At 32.3% G+C, this 12,878-nt stretch overlaps 2 protein-coding genes across 2 annotated transcripts in view; one reads left to right on the top strand and one right to left on the bottom strand.

Moving 5' to 3' along the window:
* The window catches only part of LOC130675283 (1-phosphatidylinositol 4,5-bisphosphate phosphodiesterase epsilon-1-like), a 213,501-nt gene that overhangs the window by 95,930 nt on the left and 104,693 nt on the right, over window positions 1–12,878 (top strand). Inside the window, exon 4 of the mRNA XM_057480844.1 lies at window positions 3,896–4,245. The gene's annotated coding sequence lies outside the window, so the exon portion shown is untranslated. The remainder of the gene's footprint in view (window positions 1–3,895; window positions 4,246–12,878) is intronic.
* Window positions 4,650–8,311, bottom strand: LOC130676356 (uncharacterized). Its single transcript, XM_057482509.1, has 4 exons — window positions 8,227–8,311; window positions 7,837–8,028; window positions 7,624–7,737; window positions 4,650–4,711 (listed from the first exon to the last, which is right to left on the bottom strand). Exons 1-4 carry the CDS (start codon window positions 8,309–8,311, stop codon window positions 4,650–4,652), a joined length of 453 nt encoding a protein of 150 aa, XP_057338492.1.

The following is a 12,878-nucleotide window of genomic DNA, read 5'->3' as shown; positions in this document are numbered from 1 at the left end:
CAAAGTTGGGATCTGATAATATTTTTATACCGACTAGACCTGTGTTTATACTCAGAGAGCTAGTGACCCATTTTAATGAAGTGTTTGATTCACTTTGAAATTAAGCACAGTAATACAAGGAGAAAAAAATAAACGTTACTCAAAAATATGAGTTAAAATTACTAAATTCATATTTTAAACTCAAAAGGCTATTGAAATTGTGTAGTATTTATTATCTCGAGAATTGAATTTCTATTAATCAGTAATAATTTTTATTATTTGAATGTGGCAACAAATATAAACTGCATTAGCAAATTTTACTATTCCGTTTAGTAAATTTTATTATAATAGAATGGAGATGAATAAAATAAAAATTTCATTAGATTTTTTAACTTTTTTTATTACCATTGTTATTATTTTGATTATTATTATTATCTATGTCATCTGTATTAGTGTTAGTGTCAATTTTTATTTTTAAATAATCACTTGTTTTGACCGAGATTTGAACCCTGATTGTGTGTAGTAGTTATACCTGTTGTAAGAACTGAACATTACAAATAGCACGTGACCTTTCAATATCTAATGACAGTTAAGACCGTGACAGACGATTACTCTGCCGATAAACTCTCTTTCTTAGACTAATTACTGCCCATAGCGACTCTCACTTCAGCTAATTAATTCGTTTAAGAGTTATCGACTATTTACATAAGAAAGACTAGGGCATGACGGCCCACCTAAGTAAATAATTATTTCTTGTGTCTCATTTCACTGCGAATACTTTGCTTGCTCCTCAATTTATCATGGCCTCTATATCACGAAAAAACGAGGTGAATTTTTTTAAATTAAATTTTGAAGGACTCCGAAAAAAAAAAGATTTTGCCTTATCATATATAATTGTGTATGATTAAATATAATTAGAGCTGAAAATTGGCCAGGACCAATTATGTATAATCATACATGAACGAATACAGTCATTCACAAAATCTCGTTTAAAATATCTGTAAATTATAACAATTTCTCGACTTGTCAAATGTTGGACCTTTAAATTCATTAGACATAAATAAGGGTGCCAACGGAAAATAGTCTTGGCCTTCCAGAACCGGAGACGTTGATTGAAGAAAATCAGGTTCGTTGAATCTTATGAGTGAAAATGATGAGGAACTAAATTATTATACACAATTTTTATAAAAATATCGATTTAAATTTTATTAATGCTGACAATTCCTCAAAAAAAAATTACAATTAATATGTTATTTTTCAAATTATTAAAATTACTATAACTCGGAACCTATAGACTTTAGCAACATGACTCATAGGACTTTTTTTAAAGGGAATAAAATTATCTATAGAATTTCTGTTCACATTTTTAGTGTACTTTAATTGGTTTACGTTCTGCGAGCCGATGAAGGTCAATTTCATAGGCACTTTTGGAAAACACTAAGTTCCCTACAAATTGCGACAAACCGCGCTTTGATATCATGAAATGCAACTGAGTATTAGAAACTTAGAAAAAAAGGAATTCAATTTACGTGTATTTTAAATGGGAATTCTTTGAAATCGAATGGAAAGTATTTAGGATTGAAATTAAGAGCTCAAACTTAGTAGGAATTATTGTTTTAGCATAAAAAATAATATTTTGCTCGATGAGCAACGAAAAATAAACTTTCGCCGGAAACGAAGCACCCTAATGGATATATATTAGGGTGGGCCAAAAAAGTGACTATTTTTTTTTTTTAGTTACAGTGAAAATATTGTTTGAGATGACAAAAAAGAAATTCTGTTAAAATTTAAGCTCTTAATATTAATATTAAGAGGTGCCTATTTGCAATTTTCTATTTCCCATTTAAATAACGTGGCAAAAAAATTATTTTATGTTTAAAATTTTATTACTCAGTATCTAATCAACGGATCGCAAAGATTGATAAGCAATCTTGTAGGGAATTGAACGACCTACAAAAAAGGTCTCTTATGATTTTTCGCTTATTCTACTCGGCTCAAAGTTATTTGATGCTAAAGTTTAACCTTAAATAGTTTATTTGCAATTTCACAATATTTTTAATTTTGACTGCAAAAATATGGTTTAACAATGAAAAAAATATTTTACTTTCTGAAGTACACGTCACGTTTTCTGAAAAAACGTCGAATTTTTTTGTAATCATTGATTAAATGTTTAAAACTTAAAATTTCTTGAATCTTGAATTAAAGTTAAAATAAAATAAAAGTATAACCTTAGTTATCTTTAAATTATACTATCACAATTAATACAGTAATTCCATATTTATTAAACAAACATATTATTAAAAATAAATTAAGAAAAATGTAATTTGTAATACAAATAATTATTTTCAATCAAAAATTTATGAAGACAATATCTTTAATTCTTAGACTATTTATTAGTTGAGTATAAAAACTGCTAATTAATCGAATTGGAGTACTTCAATAGTTATTTAGGACTTTATTGTTTTTGCAGAAGTTTTTGTTCATCTAACAAAATAAATTTAGAATTCTAATTTAATTAAAGCGTAAGAAATGTTAATTATTTACGATCAATAATTTCAAAAAAATCAGTCGATCGGTTGACCCTGCGGGCCAGTCCTAAAACTTCCCACTATTTATTAACTCCTTGAGCTCGGAGCCATTGTTGTGAAAACGTTTTCGAGCTCCTTGAGCTCGAAAATACTTTTGGTTGCTGTTGTTTACGAAAAAAAAACGTTTTTTACCATTTTCTCTCCAACGATCTCTCAAACGAATGGACCGAATGAGACAGTTAGGGTGGCAATCGACGCGTTTCATTGAGCTCTAGAGCTGATTAGATTTTAAAATTGATTTATCGAGTCAAATTTGAGCAATTTCAAAAAAACAAAAAAAATAATTTTTTTTTTTAATTTTTTTGACAACGGCTTCTCTTGAACGAATGAACCGATTTTGATGGTTGACGTGGCATTCAACGCGGCTTATAAAGTTTAAGAGCCCAGTTGATTTTGGAATCAATCCGTCGAGCACATTACAAGTTATAAAAATAAAAAAATTTTTGAACAAATTTTATTATTGAAATATAATAGTTATTAAGAATTACGATTTTTTATAATAGTAGTAATTATATAAGATAATAACAGTTATGATTTCTGGTTATCATAAATAATTGTAAACTTTACCATACATATGGTAGATACTACCATTTAAATTGTTTATTTAATAATTTAAATGATATTATCAATCATATAATTCAGTTTAAAAATTGTACAATAACTTGATGGTAACTTTTACCATAAAATTTTCTCCGTGTACGTACGTACACACAAATACACACATACATACACTTGGACATCATCTTAAAATTAGTCAGAATAGCTTCCTAGAACCTTAAAACGTCAAGATCTGATAGAAATTCGATTTTCGAAAATCGGACCGAAACAAATAACTTCCCGAAATTATGAAAATTTTCGATTTTCTTAGCGGGAAGTTAAAAATTCGACATTTTTTTAGAAAATGCCAATTAACTATTTAAGGTTAAATTTTAACATCAAATAACTTTGAGCCGAGTGGAATAAACGAAAAATCATAAGAGACCTTCTCCGTAGATCGTCCGATTCCCTACAAGATTGAGTATCAATCTTTGCGATCCGTTGATTAGATGCTGAGTAGTAAGATTGTAAACATAAAAAATTTTTTTTGCCATTATTCAAATAGGAAATAGAAAATTGCAAATAGGCGCCTCTTCATATTAATATTAAGAGCTCAAATTTTAAAAGAATTTTTTTTTTATCATCTCAAACAATATTTTCACTGTAACCAAAGAAAAGAAAAATAATCATTTTTTTTGGCCCACCCTAATATATATATACAAGCAGATAAATAGATCAATTATTAAAGCTATAATATACAATGTCTGAGTGTATTAATAAATTTTTTACAGAACTGGAGAAACGGCCGCAGCAGCAGCTGCCTCGGAGCTCTGAGGAGCTGGAGGATTTGCACAAGCTGCTGCACTTCCCCGAGGAGGTGGCTCTCAGATTGTCCGAGAGTGAGTATCAATTGTTCTACCAGGTCAATCCAAACGAATATTTGCGTCATGTTGCTCAGGATTTAGCAACTTTACAAAGTAAATCATCAGCAAAATCAAGCGCATCATCAAGTAACTATCAAAAACAGTCAAAGGATTCACCCTCTACTACTAATAGTTCAACTCAAACAGAAGAGGAATCTTTGTGGTTAGGTGTTACCTCATCTTACTCTGTGCAGACCCTTATCAACCGATTTAATGAGGTACTCACTTTTATACAAGTATCTTCCTTTTAATAGTAGGTACTAGTCTATCCCATCCACATGCTGACGTGATTATGCAGACGATTTCAATTGATCTGACCTCAAATTATCGCCTAAAATTCCTTATGCTTCCATTATCTTATATTTGGCACGATGACGAGTTCGTCCACCTTATCTCCAGTTTGTCTCTGTTACTTTTAGCTTCCCGCTGAGAAAATCGACGATTTTCGAAAAATTCGAGAAGTTATTGGTTTCACCCCGATTCTCGAAAAAAAAACGAGTTTTCATCAGATGTCGACAATTTGAGGTCCTAGGAAGCTATTCTGACTATTTTCAGAATGATGTCCAAGCGTGCGTGAATGTGTGTGTGTGTGTGTGTGTGTGAACGCTCTATAACTTTTTAACTAATTTACCCATTCATATGGTTCTTGCGGCAATCGAAAGAGCGTGTCAGTCATCAACTTTCCTAAAAATTTTTATTTAATTTTTTCGAGATTTTTTCAAAAACGGCTTAATCGATTGATTCCAAAATCTAATCAGCTCTAGAACTCAACAAAGCGTGACGATTGCGACATTAAACGTCAAAAGCAGTTGATTAGTTTAAAATATATCAGCGTCGAAAAGTTTAAAAAATAACATTTGTGGTTATTTCTTCCAGATCTACTGATAGAAGAATTTCTTAGCATTTAAAAAAGATTTCTTATTATTTAAGAAATCATTTCTTAAACATCATTTTTTTTTATTTAACAAATATTTTTTACTATTTAATAAATGATTTCTTAACTATTTACAAATCATTTCTTAAATACTAAGAAATATTTGTTAAATACAAAAAAATGATGTTTAAGAAATGATTTCTTAAATACTAAGAAATCCTTCTATCAGTGTAAATCATAACATAATGCACTAAAATGTTTTCGAAATCATACCAACTATTCGTCTTTATGGTCTCTTTCGATCATTATATACTTTAATCTAACTCGCTTTATAGTTCAAATCCTATTATCAACAAAAAAATTTAAAATACAATGTTTTTTCTATTTTTCTCGGATATTTTATGTATTATTTCTCTGATCTGAGTCAAAACTCACTTCAATCTTTATTTTGACCACTGCCTCAACATATTTGTTTTATTGAATATAATTAGGAATAAAAATTTAAAATCACTTGTTTATTACTGATTTCCGATTCTTAAATTTTTAAACTTTAACATAAAACGTAACTTGTTAGAGCTTGAAAAACTCATAAAAAACAATTGCATGTCAAAGTATTTTTGAGCTCGATGAGCTCGAATATGTATTCACACTAATGTTTCCGAGCTCCTTGAGCTCAAAAACAGCGGAAAGTTTTAGGGCTGGACTGCAGGTTTAACCGTCGCCCAGATTTTTCTTTAATTTTCATTAACATTCTAAATTTTATTTATTCCTGTTGACCTTGTGATTTACTGATAAATCTTCAATAGATTGCCAAACCGAGATTGAGGAGTATACGTTTCTTGACAGATATTATCAGTAATTCGAGTTTATAGAACGCAATTCAAAATTCAATCTGATGAAACACTCGTAGTGATAAATTGCTTCAGGCTTGAGGATATTAAACATACGATTGAAGCAATTCAACGTCGAGTACTGTCTTTCGATTCACTTGCTACTTTTCATGTCTCTATAGCTGTATTATTGGTCGAGTTCAATTAATTTCTTAGCTGATTTCTATAAAGGAAGTGTAAAATGTAACGGGGTAGTTTGAATTACCGCGTTAAATATTTATTAAATTAATATCTGTTATGCGCGCTGTCAATAATGTTGCAAAGCCACCCCAGAGTTATCCGTTATCACTTAGTGATAAGTAGGGGTGGTCAAATTACGAAGAGTCCGAGTTCACGCGGAAGTGAATAATTATAAGCGGAACACGGAAGCAGATCGACACATTGTTACCGGAACGACTGGACTGGAGCCACGCAGAATTTGATACTAGAGGGAAAACGCTAGAATAAGATACCTGAGTGGGTGCCATTACTCAAAGGCCACAAAAGTACAACAGGTAATTATCCATTTGGATCTTGGCTTTTTATTGTGGAACCAAGCGATAAAATAAATCTAAAATTTTACGGGATACCAGGCAGGTAGACAGTACCTTTTGTAAATGATACTGATTGTGTCTGAATAGCAGGTTGAAGGAGAGTACTGTAGTTGAAAAAGACGAGAGTACCTGGAGAGGAAAGTACGACGGGCCCACGCTCGGCCCAAGTATGTAGAACCTTCGCCCAAGCTTGTAAGCCAGTCTTGGCCCAGCCTTGGTAGAACTCTGGGATAATAACATTGGGCCAGTCCTGGTTGCCAGACCTGGCCCATGCTTCATTGCCAGTCCTGGCTCAGACTCTGCCCGTGCATCGAGGAAACGAATAAATTTAATTAAAAAAAAATTTTATTATTATTAACATGTGAAAAAAACTCGGTGAAAATTATGCTGGGCTCCGGGCGTGAACTGCCGTCCTTCTGATTGCTGGGTCCAAACGATAGCTACTGGACGAACCTTCTAATGTTGAACTAATACATTTATATGATCTACTTATTCAACCATAAGTATAGCCAAACTTAGGTAATTCTACCTTGGCCCAAGTCTGGATTGCCATTGGACGGCCAAGGCAGGGGCACCCAGTCTTGGCCCAAGCTCGGGTAATCATTGTCAAGGTCAAGGCTAGGTTACCCAGTCCTGGCCTAAATCTGGGTAATCATTGTAACGGCCAGGACTGAGTACCCAATCTTGAGCCAAGCATGGGCCAATATGATGTGCTTGTAAGCCAGCATTGGCCCAGCCATGGTAGGACTCTGGAATGATAACATTGGGCCAGACCTGGTTGCTAGACCTGGCCCATGCTTGGTTGCCAGTCCTGGCCCTGACTTTTATGCCAGACCTTGCCCATGCCTCGAGGAAACGAAAAAATCTCATCATCTTACAAAATGCATCTAATATCTCAGTACCACTTGCAGCACTACTTGATTCAGCAGAGAACGGAGTTCTCTCAGGTTGAAAAATAGAATTTAATGGCCACAACTAAAAATTAAACAATAATTATAGTAATTAATCATCAATTTACATCTATATAAGCATTGTTATCATTCAACATACCGTCCTCCATGATTTCTTGATGGTATCTAGCAACACTTTGTTCCATGCATCAGCAATCCAAAAAATAACCTCTTTTATACTGATAGTTTTTAGACTGTCCAATAGAGAACTGCCATTATTGACAGAATCAATGACGTGTGCCATTAAATTACTTCGATAAAACAATTTTAAATTCTGCAGACAACCTTGATCCATCGGTTGTAACAAGCAAGTTGTATTTGGAGGAAAAAAAACGGACTGATATGTTACTTTCTGTGAGGGACGGATGTGCAGCGCAGTTGTCAACAAACAAAAGCGCTTTTTTGAGCCCTTTTTCGGCTAGGAATTTAGATACAGCCGGTACAAATTCTTCTTCAAACCACTCTTAAAATAAAGCGTATGTCATCCACGCAGATTTTTGGCTTTTATAATAAGCAGACAACGTCTTTAAATTTTTAATTGCTCTAGGTTTGGCAGACTTACCAATCAACACAAGAGGTAGTTTCAAAGTTCTTGATGCGTTACTACAAGCCATTACTGTCACTCTCTCTTTTTTACCTTTTATACAAAAAGTTCCAGCTTCACATGCTGCTGTCAATGTTGTTGACGGCAAAATTTTATAATTTAATGGACTTTCGTCACAATTAAAAGCTTCATCTAATGACAGGCCCGTCTCTGTAACAAAATCTTCAAACTCAGATTTGTATTTATCGGCAGCAACCGTACCCACTGACAGTTTTTCTCTACAGATTTTTTTTTTATGAACCTGGTGTCTCTACTGCCATTTATAAAGCCAGCCATCACTTGCCGAAAACTTATTCTTCGCACCCATTTTTTGATGAAAGATTTTGGCTTGAAGCTGTACATGAGTACCCTGATCTGGAATCTCAGCAGCTTGTTTCTCTTTGAACCAAAACCAAGTGGCCATGTCAACATATTCATTATTTATTTTTCGCATTCTTTTAACTTCTGCCAATTCATCACCACCTTCTTGCACTCAATCATCAAACTTTTTTTTATTTTTGTCCCACTTTTTAATTGTTTGCGGGGTTACATGAAGGTTTTTCGCAATACCTTTTTTTGGGACCCCATTACTTAATTCTTTTAAAGCATTAACTTTAACCAAAACGGGTACCACTATCGGTTGTTTACGCTTTGTTGTGTTATTATTTTTATCGCTTGACATACGATATTTTTTTATTTATCATAAATAAACTTAATATTACTAAAATCACAACAATCTTAAATCTTACAATCTGCAAGTATATCTATGTGTATGTAAACAACTAACTTATAGTAGCGGCTCAAGCGCATGTGCAAGTGAATTTCACTGAATGTAGTGGGAAGACTGGATTGAGGAGAAATGGTAGTAAAATGAGGGGAAGTGATATCTTACAGAGGGATATTTGAGGGGGGGGAGCACTGTAGTAACAAATAGAGGAAACCCTTATCATTTATCTTGATGCAACCTGATCAACAGTACAGGGAAACTAGTACCACGGGGGGCCTTTTCAAGTTCACTTCGACCACATTCTCTTTCTTTCCTGAGATGGTAGTAGTGTTCGGCCCAAAAGAGGTATGGACTTTAAACACAGTCGTTATAAAAAATATTGTTCGGCTCGTATGATTAAAACGAGAAACCCAAGATACTTATTGTGTTAACACTCGTCCGGTTATGTTACATTATCAATGAAGACTCCTACCTACATCGCTTCGCTCGTGCGCGGACGGACGTGTTCTACTACTACTACTACTACCACTATTCCCACATCTACAACTACTTATATCTACACACGTGCTGTTAGCCTTTGTCATCCTCGTTAAGGGGCAAGAGCATATAAGCGCACCTGAGGTGGAAGCTTATCTTAGTTAAGTTTATTTTAGTTATAATCTAAAAATTACTGTCGTGGAAATTTGGACCTGGTAAATTTATTATTGAGGACTTGTTATTTGAAACACTAAAGGTTTATTGGTCTAAGAAAGGAGGTTCATCGGAATGAAGGACTGGTAGATTTGTTGGAGTAAGTTTAGTCGTTATTTATTGTCAGGTTATTTAATTGTGTAAATTTTATTATGATTTATTGAGTCAGCTTATCACCAAATTAGATCAGTCATATTTCATTAGTCAGTCGAGTCAGTTTCATCAGTCATCCGGAAAACTGTTGTTCATCTTTCATCATTTATTATTTGCAAAGCGACTTTGTTTTAATAAATGCCATAGTTATCAGTTTTATTGAAATATATTAATTAATTATCTAACCATGTCAACTTTCCTGATAAGTTAATATAAAAATTCTCTCTCTTTAATTTTTCTACTGAGTGGTTCAGTACGGAGTTATCCTCGTCCTGAGGTTTACTGAGCATAGCTAGACAGGTACGTAGAACACCTCAAGTTTTACATATGTGTTGGCCCTTATTTTATCAAGACCACATTATATTTATAAAGTAAGTGGGACCCACTACAATCTTATTTCTCATTCCTATATTTTTTACGAAACCAGTAATGTATTTTTTTTTTTTAACTGAACTTGATACAACAATCATTTTGTGAAATTACGATAGCAAATTGTAAAAACTCTTTTGTAAGCAGTAAGTTTTCACATAAAAAATTTGATAGTTTACGGTAAAACAAGTCGGGTCCAGGATTACGATACTTGTATAGTAAATTTTCATGAAATTTTTTTTTTCGTGTACAAGCATACCGCAACCCTCGATTAAATACTATGTAACGAAAATATCTATTTTTCTAAATTTGAGGTATCCTGATCTTATCGGAAATTTAATTCTCTACAAAAAAGGTCCCAAGTTTAATTTGCTTAAGATCCAAGAATTATGGGTTATAAAGTCTCTAGACAATAAACTTGCATTCCAAATTTTAACTACAATTAAATATTGGAAGAAATGAAAAACAAAAACGAATTTATTTTTTTTTTTTTTCCAAGGATTCTATTTTTCTTCACTATGCAGCTTTGTAACTTTTTTTTAGTCATCTGCATAAGAATAAACTCAAGGTAGTTGTCCTACTCCAATATTGTCAAAAAGTTATGAGCCATATGCGCGCTAAGAGTAGGTTAGGTAGTAGTTAAAGTGATCCATTGTCTTTGTTTGATACTGTGCTCGTGAGAAGTTTACCTGCACACTACTCATACATACGTATTCACAAATGCTGTTGAACATTTTATTAAATTATAATTTGACAACGTCACATATACTCTACCAGTTGCTGTACAGTGTTCTGAGTTTCTGTTTAAATTAACCTCTTAAATATTACTATGCATGTATATTTTTTCATTGATTGTTGAACTTTGGGTTGCTATACCTCAACAATGAGATAGTAAATACTTTTTTTTTAATTTAGGATAAATTTATTAATTTTTTATAAGTTTTGCAAAAATTTCTGACTGTTACTTTTTTATTAGAACCATGAACCCGAATTGAAACGTATACTCATCATTGCTCGCAATGTTAATGATCCAAACTTTGATTATAATTACATCAAATTAGAGATGGCCAACCAACTTCAAATTTTAACCTTTTGTTACTCACGCTATAAGCGTGTGCCGCCTTTTTGACTAAAATTGCAATAAAAATAACTGTATGGGTTAGGGTGGGTCAAAAAAATCAACTATTTTTTTTTTTACAAGTGACACGGAAAAATGGGTTGCTAGACACCTTAAAAAAATTCTCACCAAATATGAGCTCTTAATTTCAATAGGAAGATTACAATAAGATTACAATAAGAAATAAAATACAAAACAAAAATTCTCTAGAGAAGAAATTTTCATTAGGACAATATCCCGCTAGAGTGGAAAAATTGTTAAAGCCGTTTTGAAGACATTATCGAAAAAAACAACATAATCGTGATTTCTAATAATTAAAAATAAAATGTTTAGAAATATTGGAAAAAAATTTTGAAAATAAAAGTCAAATAATAAATATATTAATGACGAAAAATGGAATTTGTACGAAATTCATAAATTAAATTGATATTTTTCAAATATCTAATCAAAAACTCTTAAAATCAGTACACATGAAAGTTTGATGATGAATATCTTTTGAAGGCTTAATTTAATCGCCAAAATATAAGACACCATTTTTATAGAGCAGTTAATTTCCTACAAAAAGTTGCATTCCGAATTTTATAATAGTGATTTATCGTCGAGTTATAAAATTCATAAACAAAAATGAAATTTGCCTTAAAATAATCAAACTTAAATCTTCAATATCATTCAAATGGTGAGATTTACGGAAAAAATATTTGGTACCTTTTTTGTAGAGCATTAAATTTCCTAGAAAATTCTTCCACAACATTTTTCTGAACAATCAATTAATGATGAGGTACGAATTTTTTCCTATTGGACTGAGAAAAAAAAAAAAACTGCGATAAGCGCTATCTTCCTATTGAAATTAAGAGCTCATATTTGGTGAGAATTTTTTTGAGGTGTCTAAAAACCCATTTTCTCGTGTCACTTGTAAAAGAAAAAATAATTAATTTTTTGACCTACCCTAGTATGGGTATTTGTGATTTTATACTTAACCAATTCTCTTTTTGAAATCTATATTTTTGTTAAATATGATTATAATTGACAAATATTCATTTTAAATATGAAAAAAATATATTAATGCATTACAAGGATGTGAAAAAGTGGCACAGTGCTCATTATGCGAGTTAAATCGTCGATTCAATTTTTGTGATTACGTTGCCAAACTTATTGTTGTTACTGTAAGAAATAATTCATTATAGCATTATAATTCAGCAACGTCGCATTTCATTCAGCATGATGAAAATCGTCGGGTGAGTGGACGCGAGTAACGAAAAGTTAATGGTAATTGTATCTTAATACTGTTAAGAAGTATAAAAAATTTTGTAAATTTCTGACACTGCTTATCCTCCGACAACTACTTTAAGGACCATTTCTGTAGACAAATCAATTTTCTACTAAAGCAAAATCGAAAAAAATCAGGCAATTAATGAATGAAAAATAAAAAAATTGTTTTTCGGTCAAAAAATCGATTTTTTCCCATAAGTTATGTCCTCAACAACGTTTCTGCTATAAAATTTTAGCAAATGCCACTGAGGACCTTCTGTTTAGGGAATTTAATTTCCTACAAGATCTTAGAACCTAACATTAAACAAAAATTTTTTTTTCAAATAGTTAGTTATAAAATACACCAAGTGATTTTTTCCCATGTATAAAAAATGCGCTCCGACTAGAATTCTATTACGGCATGCCGAACCATCAATTAAGGCTGAGTGAGACTTTCCGAAATACGGCAAACCTAGTTCGTACCGAATTCCGTGATCATGAGGAACACCGAAACTCGATATAACAAAACATTTCCAAACTGGCTGTAATTAGGATAGTCTTTGGCACTGCCTATGTTCTGCGTACTTTTAGAATTCCTGGCTGATACCGAATAATATTTTTATAGAATAACTAAACTTTGGAGCCACAGTTTCGATTAGAAATTATCCCCAAGCATACATTAGGACCCCCTTGGGTATTGATGGGGCAAGTCTGATA

This window comes from Microplitis mediator, chromosome 10, assembly GCF_029852145.1.
Source record: "Microplitis mediator isolate UGA2020A chromosome 10, iyMicMedi2.1, whole genome shotgun sequence".
NCBI classification, from domain to species: domain Eukaryota; kingdom Metazoa; phylum Arthropoda; class Insecta; order Hymenoptera; family Braconidae; genus Microplitis; species Microplitis mediator.
This window is presented reverse-complemented; position numbering and strand designations above follow the sequence as displayed.